At 51.3% G+C, this 17,028-nt stretch overlaps 1 protein-coding gene across 3 annotated transcripts in view; it reads left to right on the top strand.

Moving 5' to 3' along the window:
- Positions 1 to 16,164, top strand: part of FNBP4 (formin binding protein 4) — a 235,524-nt gene extending 219,360 nt beyond the window's left edge. For all 3 annotated transcript variants that reach the window (XM_078684505.1, XM_078684506.1, XM_078684507.1), the window contains one exon: positions 15,225 to 16,164. In XM_078684505.1, coding sequence (XP_078540631.1) covers positions 15,225 to 15,315 — 91 coding nt within the window. In that variant the 3' untranslated portion in view covers positions 15,316 to 16,164. The remainder of the gene's footprint in view (positions 1 to 15,224) is intronic.
- The last annotated feature ends 864 nt before the right edge of the window (positions 16,165 to 17,028 follow it).

Here is a 17,028-nt window from a genome sequence, read left to right as displayed (position 1 = left end):
TGCCACCCTCAGAGACCCCTCAGCTAACACACAAACCTACATGACATGGCAGATTGTGTTTTGGTGCTGACAAAACCGAATAGTCGACATGAGACACATCCTGGTGTGCCATGTCCATAAGCACTGCCTGTGGCATAGGTAAGTACCCCCTCTAGCAGGCCTCTTAGCTCTAAGACAGGATGCACTATACCCCAGGGGAGGGCATAGCTACATGAGCAATGTGCCCCTACAGTGCAAGTCTATTTTTAGACATTGCTAGTGTACTGAAGCCATATTGAGTACATGGGCTGGGAGGTTCTCATTACGAACTCCACAGCCCCACAATGGCTTCACTGAATGCTAAAAGGTTTGGTATCAAACTTCAGATGCACTCAGAGGGAATCTTAGAAAGGCCCTGAAAAACGGCCTAGTACCTCATGTCCAACTTACCGGTCTGCACTGGCCTGCCACGCACAGTCCTGTTTCTGACCCCTGATACAGGAGCCCTGGTGCTCTCGTGGGTCAGGGACAACGGCTGCTTGGGGGTGGAGGTGTCACACCTACCCCCAAGCAGGAACAGCATTCCGGGCGGTGAGCCTCAAAGGCTTCTGGGCCTTACCAGCTAGTGGAGAGGCCTGACCCACTGACCATGCCCCACTTTTGGCAGCATTGTCTATGGGACAATTAGTAGTCGGAGGTCTCTCCTCTCTACCAGAACCATCCCTAAGGTGTCCTGGCCCAAGGTGACCCCCTCCTTAAAAAATCCTCCCTCTTGAATGGAAGGATTTTAGCCAATCAGGTTAGAGGATGTCTCCTCCCCAACGGGAGGGGACATTCAAAGGGTGGAGTCACCCTGATGGCAAGAAGCCCATTGTCCATCATCTGCCAGTAACGGTTACACCTCTAAATTTGGTATTTAGGGTCACCACTGAACCTTGATCCTCAGATTCCTGCAACCTATGGAGAAGGATGAAAGCGCTGTGAAGCAAATCCTGAAGACAACCACTGCCTCAGCCCCAGCCCCACCGGCTGATCTCCAGCTAAAGAGGCTGCGGAGAAGACTCCTGTCCTGTGGCCAGCGACTTCTAAGAACCCCAGTGTTGGAAACCGAGGCAGCATCTGTGAGGCCTGCACAAATAACATGACACATTTGTCCTTCACTGGGAACCAAACACCCTAGGGCAGCGCCTGACTCTCCGAGGGTAGCCTTGCAGAGCAGTCTTAGGCTTACTCAAGGGAGGTGTTGTGGGCTAGTAATTGCCACTTGCAGGTGCGCAAAAATAACACTCAATAATTGATTGTCCAGTCTGTACTTTGCTTTATAAAAGTAAGAGTACATTTATTAAACACACACATCACTCAATACTATGCACCAATTTACAAATATACATAAGCTGATGGAATTACTTTGTGACATTGCATAAGATCTCCACCCCTCCCACAGGGGGGGTCTAGTACCACCACTCCCATGTATGCACATCATCTTGCCCCCAATGCAATTAGTTGAACCTATCCTGGAGCGAGGGCCCTGCGCACTGGCACCATCCCAGTGCCGTCTCCCACCCATTACCTCAACAAGCATTAAACAGGGATACACCTGCCTTGGTGACACATGACCCTGACCAAGCATCTCCTACTGACCCTAAAGTATACACCTCTACATCTTAAGGGCTAACAGTCTGGGGTCTTCACCTAAGCGCAGCAGCAAGACTACATGTTTACGCACACTTTAGAATGACAGTACTCCGCACATTTGGATATCATTAAAAATGCATTGCAATTACAGCCCCTAAAGGCATCACAGATGATCACAGGATAAAGTTGTAAATACCGTCAGACACCCTAGCAGGAGTGTCTAGCCACTTAAATCCACTTTGCTTGTGACATCACCTTACACCAGTGCTTCACATTGAACATCAGTCCCTCTAAAAGAAATAACCATTAATAAATGCATTTCAGTGCAATTACGCCATTTCACCTCCAGGGGATGCCCTTCTCGAGACATCTCCAACTCAGCCCTTCAATCTTTGATGCACTTCTCCATGAACCCCCAGCTGTAGAACAAAAGTTCCAGCCTAGGATGTGATGCAATCTTCGCTGAGAGTTGAGGGGTTATTCTTTTTAAATCCTCAAGAAACTTAGGTTGGGACTTAGCTTTGTGCTGGGGGAGAGACTGCGCTGCTCCAGCAGCTCCCCCCGGCACCTTTTCACACTCAAGGGTGACCCCTCTCCTCTGGGGGCCACCAAAACGCCAAAAACAATCCATTCCTCATGCCTTGCAAGGCATCATGGGGCGCTTCAAGCTCCTGCCGCTTACTGGGGCCTCGGTGGGGGGCCCGGTCCCACCTGGACCCCCGGGTAAAGGTATGCGACGCGGGGAGCCCACACCCGGCCGCTCCGCGCTTTGGTCGTGGTCCCGGTCCCCTCGGGCCCCTGGCTCCTCCTTCCTTGTTCGGGGCCCCGGTCCCACCCGGGACCCCCGCAGGCTCTCCACGTTGGAGGGCAGTCCCCGGGACCTGACCCACCCCGGGGGCCTTTCCTGGACCAGCGGCAGAGCCTCACGCGCTTCACCGCCAGGGGGCCACAGGTCCACGGTTGCTCACCTTCTGGGGGCCATATCTCAGCCCCTGGAGGTCCGATCTGCCCCATTTTCGCATCTTCTTGCTCCTGGCGGCGCCCCCAGCCACTGGGAGCGCACTCCTTCACTCTCCGGGACTCCAAGAGGGTGCACTCTACAGGGAGCGGTCTGCACTGGCTCCCTGCACCAGCCTTTCGCCTGGCTCTCCTCCTGCGCCTCTCTTCTCCCTGAGCAGAGGCCCCTGCTTCTGCGCACCGGTCCTGGGCTCTTCTCCTGGCGCTGTTAGTGCCCTGGGGGGCAGTCAGGGGGTCTCTCCTTCCAACTGCCCATTGCACCAGGCTCCAGCACCTTTCGCCTCCACAGACCACACCCCAGAGAGAGCTTCTCTTCCTGTGCAAGTACTTTTTAAAAGTTGAGTAGGGGGCTGGCAGGAAGTCTCTGTGTGTCCTATCACACAGCGACACATCACTTCCCTGCCCCCTCCCTCTTGTCCAGCCTCTGGGTTTGTTCAAAATGGAGTCGTCCAGTGTCTCTGGCCACATGGCCTCTGAAACCCAACTCCTTCCCCCTTCACTGCCTTCTCTCCTGGGTGCAAACTGGTGCCTGGCACCCAGTGACAGCTGCTAATGGATGAGCCTGTAGCCCCACCCATCTTCTTCTTTGTGGAGAGGAGGCCTTAGCTTGTGGAAGAAAGGTTATCAATCCATCCAGCTGAGGTCAACCCTCAGCCTGGGTCTGGTCATGGCTGGCTCAGAGAAATATGACAGTTCTGTATGACCCAAAAGCAGTACAAATATGACTTTGGACTTATTTATTTTATTTATTTGACAATTTGTAGAGCGCCTGGTGACCCGAAGGCATCCCCGCGCTGTAATGGTTGTGATATCCAGAGGAGAGGGAAGGTAGGGGAGGGGACGTTTATTTAGGGAATAGTAGTGCTTTCAATTTTTTTCTGAAGATCAGATAACTGGGTTCCAATCTGAGGGTACGGGGGAGGCCATTCCATCCGGTGGAAGCCTTCACGGAGAAGCGTCAGCCTCCAGTACGTGTCTTTTTGAATTTAGGGATGTTGGCCAGATGTTCATTCTCAGACCGAAGGGATCTGGGGGCTTTATAAGGAGTTATCAGGTCACTGAGGATCGAAGGGCCAGCTCCATTAATCAGTTTGTATGCAGTGCACATGGCTTTGAATTCCACCCTTTGGCGCACTGGTAACCAGTGCAGGGCCTTGATGGCTGGTTTAGCTGACACTCTGGGGGGAAGATTCATAAGTAGTCGGGCTGCTGCATTTTGTGTTCGTTGCAGTTTAGCCATGGTGGCCTCTGGGGCTCCCAGATAGACCATGTTACTGTAGTCCAACCGTGACAATATTAGCCCTTGGACTAGGAGTTTTCTGGATGCGGGCGGGAGTAAGGGGAGAATCCTGCGGGTGGTGCGCATGAGCCCAAAACAGGTTCTGTAGTAGGGGATCTCTGTGTATAGTCCTAATCTAGTGAATAGTCCCGCCCATGTGCGAGGACCCCGGCAATCAAAAATAATCTCTTAAGTTGTCAAAAAATTGCAGAACTGCAAAGACACTTAGGAGAAAATTTAAAGACAAATAATGCAGCCTATATTCACAGGCTACACTGTCCAGTACTTCAACCAGAAATTCCACCAAAAATCCACAAACAGCAAAGCCTGTCCAGATTTCCCTTGCTTTTACTGCAAAAACCCCTCGGAATGATAGAGAGGAAGGCCTGGACAGACAAGCCCCATAGGCTGCCATTATGTGGTTTAAATAGGATACTGTGCCTTTAAGAGAATCTTCCAGAACTTTCTCCCAGTATCCCAGAATGCATAGCAGGTCCAACTTACTTCAGTTCTTTTTTCCGGCTCCTGCTTACAGGACCCTGTGCATTGAGCTCCCCCTTTTTCAAGGGTTTATTGGATTTTTTGACACTTTTTGGTTTTAAAAGTGTTCTCATTTGATTCTTGGTGTTGCCTTTCACTTCTGTGTGTGTTTGTTCAGGCTTTTAGGGATCTAAAATGCCTGCTTTGTTCGACAAGTGCCCAGCATGTGGAAGGAAGAAGGCCAAGACTGACCCACACGACGTCTGCATTATCTGCCTCCCTGATGAACATGTCCCTGAAGATTGTGACATCTGCCAGGCCTTTTCTACAAGGACCCTGAGGGAAAGGCAGAAGATTAGGCTCCAAGGCCTAGAAGAGAGGCGTCTGCAGGCTGCAGGTGGGTCTGGGCAGGCTGGGAAGGCTCCCTCTGCCCCTGCTGAGGCCTCTGGGGGGCTCCCCAGAGGCAGGAAGACCAGCAAAAGGTCCCGGTCTCCGTCGACGTCGATAGCATCGACGACGACGTCGAGAGGGATGACGACGGTGTGTTCCCCTTCTCCCCGGGGCTCCGGGTCGAGACAGCGTGGAAGATCGACGTCGAGAGGCCTGGCCAGGCCGCCGTCGAAGTCACCGCCGACGGCTTCGTCGACGACGTCGAGGCATCGCCGTCGACGCAGACACCGGCGCTCGCCGTCGAGGCGACACCGCCGGTCGCCGTCGACCAGTTCGATGTCGAGGGGCTCCTCGGCGTCGAGGACCGCGAGGAAACGGTCGTCGAAGAAGGGTCGACGCTCACCGTCGAGGTCTGACCGCTCGTCGTCGAGGGGGCGACGATCGGCGTCGAGGAAGAGACACTCGACGTCGAGGAGACTGCGTTCGACGCCAGAGTCAAGGGATCGCCGTTCCGCGCCTGGAAAACGACGCTCGACGTCGAGCAGGAAGAGATCGGCGTCGCCTAGGATCTCAACTTCCTCTAAAAGGCGCAGGAGGGATTCTGGCGCCAAAAGTCACGCTGGATCTGATGGAGGACGTAAGAGGCGTCGTTCACGCTCTGGATCAAAGGCCCCTTCCTCCAAGAACTCATCGGGCACGGTGTACTCGGTGGTATATACGCCTGCCAGGCCTGTGACCCCTCCTCCTCTACCGAAGGAGGCTCCTCCGGCTGAGCCGCCGCTCCCCTCCATGCCTCCTCCTTCTCCTGCGGGGCAGCCTCTGCCGCCGGTCCCTCATAGACCACCGAGGTCGGTGTCCCTGCCTCTGCTTCCGACACCTCCTAAGGGTACGCCTACTTCGAAACCCCAGGAGAGGCCGCAGAAGACTCCTCCGCGGAAACCGGTGGACCGCCCACGCGATGGGAGATTGCGCTCCCGCTCCGGGAGAAGGGACCGTTCGCGTCACAGGTCTTCGACTCGATCTAGACTGCGCCACAGGAGGCACAGGTCTCGGTCACGGACCAGGTCATCTGGGACCAGGGACTACTCCCCGACCTTGTCGGATTCTCCGGACACGAGGGTGTCACCGGTCGACGATCTGGTGTCCTTCCAGGACGTGCTGCTACGGGGTGCGGCGAAATTGGGCATTACTCTGACGGTGCCCACTCCGAAGACTTCGATCATCTTCGAGACGCTCCACCAGAAGCATTTGTCTCGGCCGTTACTGCCACTGGTGCCGGGCCTGGAAGAACCGGCCCTGGACCTCTTCCTCACGCCAGCGGTGACTAAGGCAGCACCTTCGAGGCTGCAGAAGAAATACCGGGCTCCTGACTCGGACCCGGCCTTTCTGAGGCTGGAGCCTCCTCCAGACTCGGTGATTGTGACAGCGGCGCGCAAGCAACATGCCACCAGACCGTCCTCCACGGTTCCGCCAGACAAGGAATCAAGGTGGTTGGATTCGTCTGGTAGAAGAGTTTGTGGGACCTCGGCGACCTCAATGAAGGCAGCTAGTGCCACTGCCTTGTTGGGTCGGTATGACAGAGCCCTCTGGGAATCACTTCAACAATTTGTGGAGCTTCTTCCGCGGGACAAGCGGGAAGACTTCCAGGAGGTGCTTAACGAAGGGATGTTGGTGTCGAACCAAATCATCAGCGCCGCAGCTGACTCTTCTCTTCTGGCTGCGCATGGTTTCTGCCACGGAATTAACCAGCGACGACATGCATGGCTCCGCCTTACGTCTTTGAAACCGGACGCTCAGCAGAGGGTTGCTAATCTGCCATTCTCTGGCGAAACCCTGTTCGGGAAGCACGCGGACGATGAGATGGCCCGCATGAAGGCGGAAGCTGAGACGCTCACGGCGGTGGGTTTAGAGAAGCCCAAGGCGACCAAGAAGACGTACCGCCCGTTCCAACGGCGGTTCGGTGGTCAAGGCAGAGGGCGTGGCCAATCTTCTGGACAACAGCAGCAACAACAGCAGCAGTTCAGAAGACCGTTCCAGAAACGCCAGAGGGGCAGAGGAGGCCATCAGTCGGCACCAGCGACTAAGGGCCAGGCCGGGTCTAGGCCCTGAGCACTTACTTCCCCGTCAACTGTTACCCGCTCCGGTGGGGGGAAGCATTCAATCTTTTCTGGCAGAGTGGAGAAAAATTACTCGGGACAAGTGGGTGCTGAATATTGTTTGCAATGGATACAGTCTTCGGTTCATCAGCCCTCCCCCATCGATTCCTCCGGCCGGCTCACAGTATCAGCTGCGAGAGCTCCAGGCGGAGGCCGATATCCTGTTAAGGAAAAGGGCTATCGAAGTCGTACCTCTGTCTCAAAGAGGAAGGGGTCTGTACTCCCGGTTCTTTCTGGTTCGAAAAAAGGACAAGAACGAGTTCAGGCCCATTCTGGATTTGCGACAAGCAAACAAGTGGATTCGCAGAGAAAAGTTTTGCATGCTGTTGTTGCATCAGATTTATCCTCCGCTGCAACGGGGAGACTGGCTGTGTGCCATCGACCTCCAGGATGCTTACTTCCATGTGCCCATTGCACACAAACACAGGAAGTTCCTGCGGTTCCACGTCGGCGCCAATCACTATCAATACACAGTACTGCCGTTCGGACTGAAGTCTGCGCCGAGAACATTCTCAAAGTGCATGGCTGTGGTAGCAGCACACCTAAGGAAGAACAAGGTGTTTGTCTACCCGTACCTGGACGACTGGTTGATCAAGGCCTCCTCCTTCACAGAAGCGCAAGCACACTTCCAGAATACGTGCGTTCTATTGAACAAGCTGGGGTTGCACATCAACATGACCAAGTCGGTTCCGACTCCAGTCCAGTGCATTCAGTACTTGGGAGCCTCCATCGATACGCTGTCAGCAAGCGTGTCTCCTTCGGAGGAGCGACGATTATCACTGCTTCGGAAGGCTCAGGCTCTCATGGCCGCTCCATCCACGACAGTGAGGACGGTGTCTTCTCTACTGGGATCGATGGCCTCCTGTATCTTCCTGACGCCACAGGCACGGCTGTACATGAGACCGTTGCAGGAGTGCTTGGAGGATCAGTGGGATCAGAGGAGAGGATCTTGGGACGACAAGATACATCTATCTCTGCATGCTCTTCAGTCCCTGAAGTGGTGGTGCTCAGCGGAGAATCTCCTCAGAGGGGTTCCCTTCCACAGGGACATTCCCACTCAGGTTATCGTGACGAATGCTTCTCTCCAGGGCTGGGGAGCGCATTCCGGAGACCTACAGATTCAAGGGACGTGGTCACCGATGGAGTCCACGTACCACATCAATTTCCTGGAACTCAGAGCTGTTCACTTGGCGCTGAAGGCCTTTCACCCGTCCTTCCGGACCGACTCTCTACTTGTGCAAACGGACAATACGACCACAATGTATTACCTCAACAAGCAGGGAGGATCGAGGTCACGCACCCTGTCGCAGGAGGCGCAGGCGATCTGGCGCTGGCTTCTGGCTCGAGGACTGACGATAACGGCTACCCATCTGCCAGGTGTGCAGAATGTTCAGGCAGACGCACTGAGCAGACTGATTCAGGAAAACCACGAATGGGTCATAAACGACGAAGTGCTAGGAGAAGTCTTCGCAAGGTGGGGAACTCCAGACGTAGATCTGTTCGCCACCGCCGACAACAGCAAATGCCGAGACTTCGCCTCCAGGTACTACCAGCCAGGGACGCTGGGGAACGCGTTATGGATCAACTGGTCGAACAGCTTTCTGTACGCTTTTCCACCCATTCCCCTGATTCCGACGGTTCTCATCAAGCTGTCACAGTCCAGGGCTCGGATGATACTGATTGCCCCGGAATGGCCCAGGCAGTGGTGGTTCACGGACCTGCTTCACCGGTCTCTACTTCCTCATATTCGGCTGCCGTGCAGGCCAGACCTTCTGACGAAGTTCGGGGGGCTGATGTTGCACCCCAACCTCTCGTCGTTGAGTTTGGCAGCATGGCTCCTGAGTTAGTACAGTATGGTCATCTGAATCTCCCTGCAGATTGTATGGACATACTGAAGGAGTCTAAGAGACCTTCCACTAGGACTTCCTATGCTTACAAGTGGAAGAGATTTTGTATCTGGTGTCAGTCTAAGAACTATGATCCGACGACTTGTAAGGAAGATGTCATCCTTCCTTATCTTCTACAGTTGGCGCAGTCTGGCCTTAATGTCCACTCTATTAAGGTTCATCTTGCTGCTTTGACTGCCTACAGGAAATGCCCTTCACAGACTTCCTTCTTCCAGATCCCTGTGATCAAAGATTTTTTGGAAGGCTTGAAGAAAGTGTTCCCTCCTGTCAGGCTTCCTTCGCCTTCATGGGAATTGAACGTGGTGTTGTCCAGATTGATGAAGGAGCCTTTTGAACCTATTCATAAGGCTTCGTTGCAGCACCTGTCCTGGAAGGCGGCGTTCCTCGTGGCCATTACATCGGCCCGCAGGGTGAGTGAAATTTAGGCGCTGTGTTGCCAAGAACCTTATACTGTATTTCATGCTGCTAAGGTTGTTATGCGTACTCACCCTAAATTTCTTCCCAAGGTTATTTCTGATTTTCATGTTAACCAGACCATAACTTTGCCTACGTTTTTTCAGAATCCTTCATCTCCAGCGGAAAGGTCCTTACATTCCCTGGATGTGAGGAGGGTGTTGAAATTTTATCTTGATAAGACCAAAGATATTCGTAGGTCTGACCAATTGTTTGTCAATTATGGATCAGTCAGGACGGGTCTTGCGACCTCTAAGTAGTCTATCTCTAGGTGGATTGTGTCCTGCATACAGCTATGTTACCAAAAAGCTAATAAGACCTTAGGGGGTAAGCCTAAGGCTCATTCCACCAGGGGCAAAGCTGCCACGACAGCCTTGCTCCGTAATGTTCCGATTGCAGAAATATGCAAGGCGGCCACTTGGAAGTCGGTTCATACCTTTGCTAAGCATTACTGCCTGGACACTGATGCCAGGGCAGATGCTCAAGTTGGACAGGCTTCGCTGCGAAATCTGTTCGCACAATAGTGGTGTTAATTCTCTCTTATCCACCGCCGCTTTGGTGTGGGGATGGGCTTGCCATTCTATTCACTAGATTATGACTATACACAGAGATCCCCTACTACAGAAGGAGTAGTTTCTGTCCTGTAACTCCAGTTCTGTAGTAGGGGTATCTCTGTTATAGTCATAAGCGCCCTCCCGCCTCCCCGGTGGAGAGAGAGAGAGAGAGAAAATGTTCCTTTACGGAATGCGACAGGTCTGGGCGTGTTACGCCTTCAAAAAGAACTGAAGTAAGTTGGACCTGCTATGCATTCTGGGATACTGGGAGAAAGTTCTGGAAGATTCTCTTAAAGGCACAGTATCCTATTTAAACCACATAATGGCAGCCTATGGGGCTTGTCTGTCCAGGCCTTCCTCTCTATCATTCTGAGGGGTTTTTGCAGTAAAAGCAAGGGAAATCTGGACAGGCTTTGCTGTTTGTGGCTTTTTGGTGGAATTTCTGGTTGAAGTACTGGACAGTGTAGCCTGTGAATATAGGCTGCATTATTTGTCTTTAAATTTTCTCTTAAGTGTCTTTGCAGTTCTGCAATTTTTTGACAACTTAAGAGATTATTTTTGATTGCCGGGGTCCTCGCACATGGGCGGGACTATTCACTAGATTATGACTATAACAGAGATACCCTACTACAGAACTGGAGTTACAGGACAGAAACTACTCCTTCCTGCTGTTTTGGCCGCTTGCGTTTTCATTGAAAGCTCGGGTTCTAGCCAGACTCCTAGGGTCTTAATTTCTTGTTTCGGGGTGGGGATTTCCCCGAACACGTCTGGCCAGACCGATGGGGGGATGGTCACCCATTGCTTTCCCCTGAGCATAACTTCAGTCTTTGACCCGTTTAATTTGAGTGATGAAGTGTCATCAGCATAACTCACTATTTTGATCCCGAAGGGTGTCACCACATCTTCAAGGGGGGCCATATAGGCGTTAAAAAGCGTAGGGCTTAGGGATGATCCCTGGGGAACCCCGCTCGTGAGGGGGAGGGTGGACGAATGGTGATTGCCGTCCCATACCTGGAACGAGCGCCCGGCAAGGAAGGACTCTATCCACCTGAGCGCCGTCCCAGTGAGCCCTGCTGCCGCCAACCGATGGAGAAGGACACGATGGTTAACTGTGTCGAAGGCTGCACTGAGATCCAGGAGGATCACTGCCACTGACCCTCCTGAATCCAAGATGCGCCTTGCCTCCTCGATGACGGCAAGAAGGGCGGTATCTGTGCCATGGCCAGGGCGAAACCCAGTTTGGGATTGCCGTAGGATGTTATTCACCTCAAGAAACTGAGACAGTTGTCCATTAACCAATTTCTCAGCTACCTTGCTAATGCCAGGGAGGAGTGAGATTGGCCGGTAATTTGCCATGTCTACTGGGTCCAGCTGGGTTTTTTTTAGGAGTGCTTTCACCACTGCGCTCTTCCAGCTGGTGGGAACAGATCCTTGGGCAAGCGAGCTGTTAATAAGCTCTGTGATCGTAGGAACGATGACGGGGGCTACGGTTTTAAGAAATCTAATGGGTGCGGGATCCAAAGGTGATCCGCTTTTCATTTTGGCCATGGTTAAGTCTACCTCGATGCAGGTTACTGCCCTGAATGTTGCTAGTTGGGGGCGCATGCAGCTTCCTGTCTGGCTGAGGGGTGATTCATTGTCCATGTGGTTAGAGAAACAGGGAGGGGGAAGGGATGCTAATATACGGACAATTTTGTCATTAAAGAAGGTGGCTAGTTCGTTGCTTCGGTCTACGGGGGGGGTGTTGGAGAGGGGAGTGGTTGGTATTTTCAATAGCTCTTTTACTATTAGGAAAGATTCCCTAGCTGAGTTGGTGGATTCTTTTATCCGAGTGTCGTAATGGGAAGCTTTGGAGCGCTTAAGGGCAGATTTATAAATTCTAACTGAGTTCTGGTAAGCTTCCTTGCTGGCGTGCTGCCAGTCTTTCCTCCATAGCCGCTCGTACCTCTTGCAACTTTTGCGTAGCATCCGAAGTTCCGGGGTGTACCACGGGGCGGATCCTGGTTTCCCCTTTTTATCCTCCCGGGTTTTAAATGGGAGTACGGAGTCCAGGGAAGTAGTGATCCACTCTCTGAATTTACTATCGGCGATAGCCGGATCTACTGAGTAGGCAGGGGTAGTTGACTTTAGGGTCCTGGCCCAGTCTTCCGTGGGGAGCTTGGACCAAGCCCTGTCTCTGGTGTAAGTGGGAGGTTTTTGAAGTTTCCTGAAAGGTCCTGGTAGTTGGAAGGGGACTAAAAAATGGTCCGTCCAAGGGAGGGGGGATGGACTCGCTAGCTTGCATGGTGAGGGTGCTCGTGAACACCGGGTCCAGCAAGTGACCTTTGTTGTGTGTGGCTCCGGAGTTTAAGAGGTGGAGGTCGAAAGCCGCCAGGTCAGTGATCAGGTCGGCTGCCCCAGTATCAAGAGGGTCATCAAGATGAATATTCAGGTCTCCTAAGATCAAGAAGTTGGTGATAGAGTGGGCCTGTAATGCTACCGTGTCCAGGAGAGCATTGGAAAAAGGACATGGATGGCCGGGAGGGCGGTACACTAGGAGGCCTGTAAGTGAGTTAGTCGGGTCCAACTTAATTGTGAACTGGAGGCTTTCAGAGTTAAGGATTTGCGCATCGTTGGTTTTGCAGGGGAGATAATCGCGGTGAATGATGGCGACACCACCACCCCTCCCTGAGGGGCGAGGTAGGGACTGGATGAGAAAGCCCGGTGGGGTGGCTAGGACCATATCTGCCTCAGAATGTAGGGAAAGCCACGTTTCCGTCAAGAACAGAATGTCGATCTCATGGTCCTCTATGAGATGATTAATTAGCATCGCGTGTTTAGGGAGAGAGCGACAGTTCAGAGTAGCGAGTTTAAGGGCTGGGGGCTTGTAGGGTCGATTATGGAGTTTGAGCTGGGCTGGGTGGCAGTAGGTGCAGCTAATGAAAGGTCCCTCAAGATCGTGAACATACTCACAGGGAGACGCGATGGTAGGTCTGAGACTTAGGAGGTCCCGACGTGAGTAGCTTACCTTACAGGCAGCTTTGTCTGACAGGGGTTCTGGCCCTAGGCCCGGCCGGGCGCAGACGGGCTTGCCTTAGGCGCGCAAACGGCGCTCCCGCTGCGCTCGTCCGCTGCGCTGGTAAGGCCGGCACATTTGTGGAGAGAGTTACGGGCGTGGCCTCGCAGTGGGCGTGGCTCCGCCTTGGAACCGCGCTGGCGGTATGGGCAATTTCCCCTGTGTCAGCGCTGGATGTCGCTGTGTCAGGGGGGGTCTTAGGAGGGCTGCTTTAGCGCGTGTAGCTGGCGCTTTCAAATGCAGGTATAGTCAATGCTTTTGTAGAATCAAAACAGACAAATAACAGTTTTTAAAATCAAGGTGCAAAAGGCAGTCCTCCGGCTTCCGCCTCAGAGGATACACAAAACAATAAAATACTTTGCAGAATACTCATTTTCACATCTGCTACAATGGACTTTTGTGCGTGTCTGGAATCTGTAGGCTTTGTGGAAGTCATTTTAGCCATGGGCCCCACATCCCCATAGGGGAATAATGAAGTGAAAACACAGTAAAACACACTGACTTTCCCTGGCATGTTCCTTCCCAGGGTATAAAGCCTATTCCATGTCACCACCCAATTCTGCATAAGTCCTGCCACACCATTCACTCTGTAGCTGCTCCTGGACTGCGCACGCTCGGAATCTCCCCTGTGCAGCTCCTACACGTGTGCACACGCATGTACACCAGTGTCTGCATGTAACCAGCACGGTGTCCCATACTCCGGCTGCTGCTCAGCGGCCTAGTCAAGCCAGGCGGACACCAGTAAAATCTCCATGCAGTCTCCTTCATTATGAGTTCACTGTGGATGAGTCCCAGATTATGAGTCTCCCCCACAGTAAAAGCTCCATAATTAGGTGCTCAAAAAGCGAAAAATCTGGGCGGCCCTAGTGTCAGAACCACCTTCTAACACCCAGGAAGTCTGCCACTAGTCAACAATGACCAGATCTACAGAGGGCAGCGGCTGTGTCCAGGAAGCTTCAACTACAAGGACTCTGGATCCAGGCGGAATTGTGATACCAATGCCAACGGCCCAAGTCTGACTGGCTTACCTGTCCAGTGAAATCTCCCCAGCAATCCTGAGCAAGACTCATCGGTGGCTGGCCTCTTCTGAACACCACAAAGTTGCCTCCAGTCTCTACTGGAGCCGGTCACAGTCAAGGGGATCCTTTGTGTAAAGAAAATCCAACACCCAGCCGATGGTGCCCAGCCCTCCTTCTACATCTCATCTTACTTGCACTGCCGGTGGTCGCCTTTATCCAGCCACCTGGTCCGAGCCTGCAGCCTCTTTGTGCGACCGAGATTCCCCATTGAAACGCATTGGGCGCCCGACGCACCCAGTTGCCCCTATGCTGCTGATGATGTAATGTTAGTGCTGCCTTGTGGCTCTCCCTGTGCTTGCTTTAACCCTGGGGTCTGTGCCCTGAAACCACAGGTAATTACCTGCAAACAGCTCCTTTGAGGTGCCCCCAGTCTCCAACTAACATTGGACTCTGTGACCTCTGCACCCGGCCGCCCCAGTGCTGGTGGTGACGTTCCTACTTTGCTCTGACCCTTGCCCAGAGTTGGCTCCAAAACCCCGAAAACTGGATGTGTAAGTTGAGTACTTGCCTGTAAATTTATATAACTGTTCCTTCTATAGAATTGCATTGCATTTCTGCCTATTGCATCTGTCTATCGTCTACAATTTCTAACTTCTACTGTTGCTGATTAACAATACCAAAGTATTTCTAGTGCTGCCTTACAAACCAATTACTACTGCATTCTGAACAGTATTATTGCTATTCTTGAAACTGTTACTTACCTGCAATTGAGTTCTTTTTGGTTCTAAAAATCGAATAGTGTTTTTGTATACAAAACCATTGGTCTTGGATTCAGTCTGAGTGCGTGTGATCATTACTTGCCCGAGTGTGTATAATAAATGCTTAACGCAGCCCTGTGATGACCCTAACTGCTCGACCACACTGCCACAAATAGAATTTTTAACATTATTTACTTTTACCTCTAAGCCTGTGGGCATCCACTTCTCTGTGCACATATAGTATATACAAAGCCAGCTTCCTACAGTCCTTGGATACTGTTAAATGCTTAAGGAGTGCGGTCTAGCACAGCGGTACTTGGTTACCCTGTGGAACGCTTTTTACCTCCGTAGTCCACAGTTGCTACGGGCAGCGTGCTTTAGCTCTGGTCACTGTGGATAGAACACTAATGCTCATTAGTCCTCGTTATTGTAGGGAAGGGCTGTTGCGCTCATTCATCCATATTGTGAGGATGCATGTTAGCCCTTTGCTTTCTGTCACAAAGAACACTTTTTGACACATTGTCTTTTTTCTTTTTTTTCAGTGGCTTGGCCGAAAAGAATGCTAACTTTGAGGCGATTCCTACAGACTGGAGAAGTCGAATCAAAAGAAAGAAAATGGCTTCGAGTACATGAGATGTGGCACTTTTTTTACACATGTACAGTTTATTATTTTTATAAATATTGCCAGAGAGACTATAAGTGTTTGTTTCCTTGAATATTCCAAGCGGATGCTCTGTTCACACCGAATGGTGTGATTGGTCTCGAATAATTCTCACCTAGTTATTGACCAGACATGTACAACTTCCTGCCTCCAAATCTGCTCTTCATGCCCCAAGTATCTCCTGGCCTCTGGTCTGCAGCTGAAGTCAGTCCTTCATCTCTTCCAGTTGTGTTCAATTTGTACTGAACATCTGGTTCTCGCTTCCTAGAACCTTTTCCAACTTTCACTTCAAGTTAGAATTATGAATGATTGGAGACCACAAAATTGCCCTGTTTCCAAAATATAGGTATTTGTTAGGCTCTTCTCTAAGAGCAGTCTTGGCTGAGTTTAAGTGACGCAAGACAACCTGCCTCACAGTGGGGAGGAGAAAGCAGCCTGTCCCTTACGCAACGGTTACATATTAAATGACCTTATTTGGCCCATTGGAAATAGTGTTGCCTCTTCCGTTAACAATTGCACTGCAAGTCTTGTATGGCCAGTGTGCCTTGCCCATGTGGAGCTCCGTACCCCAATGCTGATGGGCTTTTTATTGAAGCTCCGTCTCTAATTGTGAACAGCGCATCCCTTTTCAGTATTTAGGTCCGAAGAAGCAGGGTATGTGGAGCTTTTCCCAGTTGTAGTTTTCTGACAATCTCTTGATTCTCTGGGTCGTTTGAGGACTCACCTGGTAAACTCCAGAAAAGCAATTGGTGGTTTGTACTCCTTCACTTGTGACTTTGTAAATTTGTACATATTCACTAATAAAATTTCCTTTTTTTTAACTTGTTTGTATTTGTGCTTCTGTTTGGCCGTCTAGGTCCATTGAATATATATTTCATGAATGTGGCAAAACGGGGTACAGTGTGAGACGGTGACAATATGTAACTTAGGCTGATCACCACCAAGAAGTAGCTCCGCAGGCCGCCACCTTCTAGAAGGTTTTTGTTTACATGTGTCATGTTCTGTGGTCCTGGGTCAGATTGATTGCCGGCAGTGTCTCTGGGAATACTATTGTTTGCGGTTTCAGATACAGTAGAATTTGTTTTATAAATGTATTTCTTATATTGTTTGGTAAAGTCCTAATGTACACCCAGAGGTTTTTGACTCTTGAGAATTATTTAGACCTGGAAGGTATCCTCACTACTTTTATTAACAACTGCTAAGGGGGTAAAGCCATAACTTTCTACACTTAACCCTTTGGTTTTTGGAAAAAGAAATAGGAAACATTCTTTTCACTTCAATCGTAAACTAGAATGACTCAAGTACCCTCAAACATTCAGTGCACCCAGACTCCACTTAGGATTTATTTTTTCCCCTCACTATTGCATCTAGGCTTTTTTATGCTTTGATGCAGCTGAATGATGTGGGTGACTTTGGCACGGGAACACACAAGGGCATAAAAGGACTTCAGCTCTGGGGACCAAGAGGGAAAGTGAAACATCTTAGAAGCTAGATCTTCGAGCGTCTGTTCTCCTCTGCAAATGCCTCCGGGAGGGAGTTTTCATGTTGAAATTTCCCTTTTAAATGTTCTCAGTGCAATACCGTTTATCTCTGACAGACAAAGCCTCATTTTCACAGTGAATTGAAGTGTCTGGGTCGCCAAGCGTTTCACTGTAAAAAGACAAAGGGTAAGGCACGAGGACGGG

The sequence above is a fragment of the Lissotriton helveticus genome, chromosome 3_2 (genome assembly GCF_964261635.1).
Source record: "Lissotriton helveticus chromosome 3_2, aLisHel1.1, whole genome shotgun sequence".
NCBI lineage: Eukaryota > Metazoa > Chordata > Amphibia > Caudata > Salamandridae > Lissotriton > Lissotriton helveticus.
The sequence above is the reverse complement of the archived record's forward strand: the minus strand, read 5'-3'. Positions and strand labels throughout refer to the sequence as shown.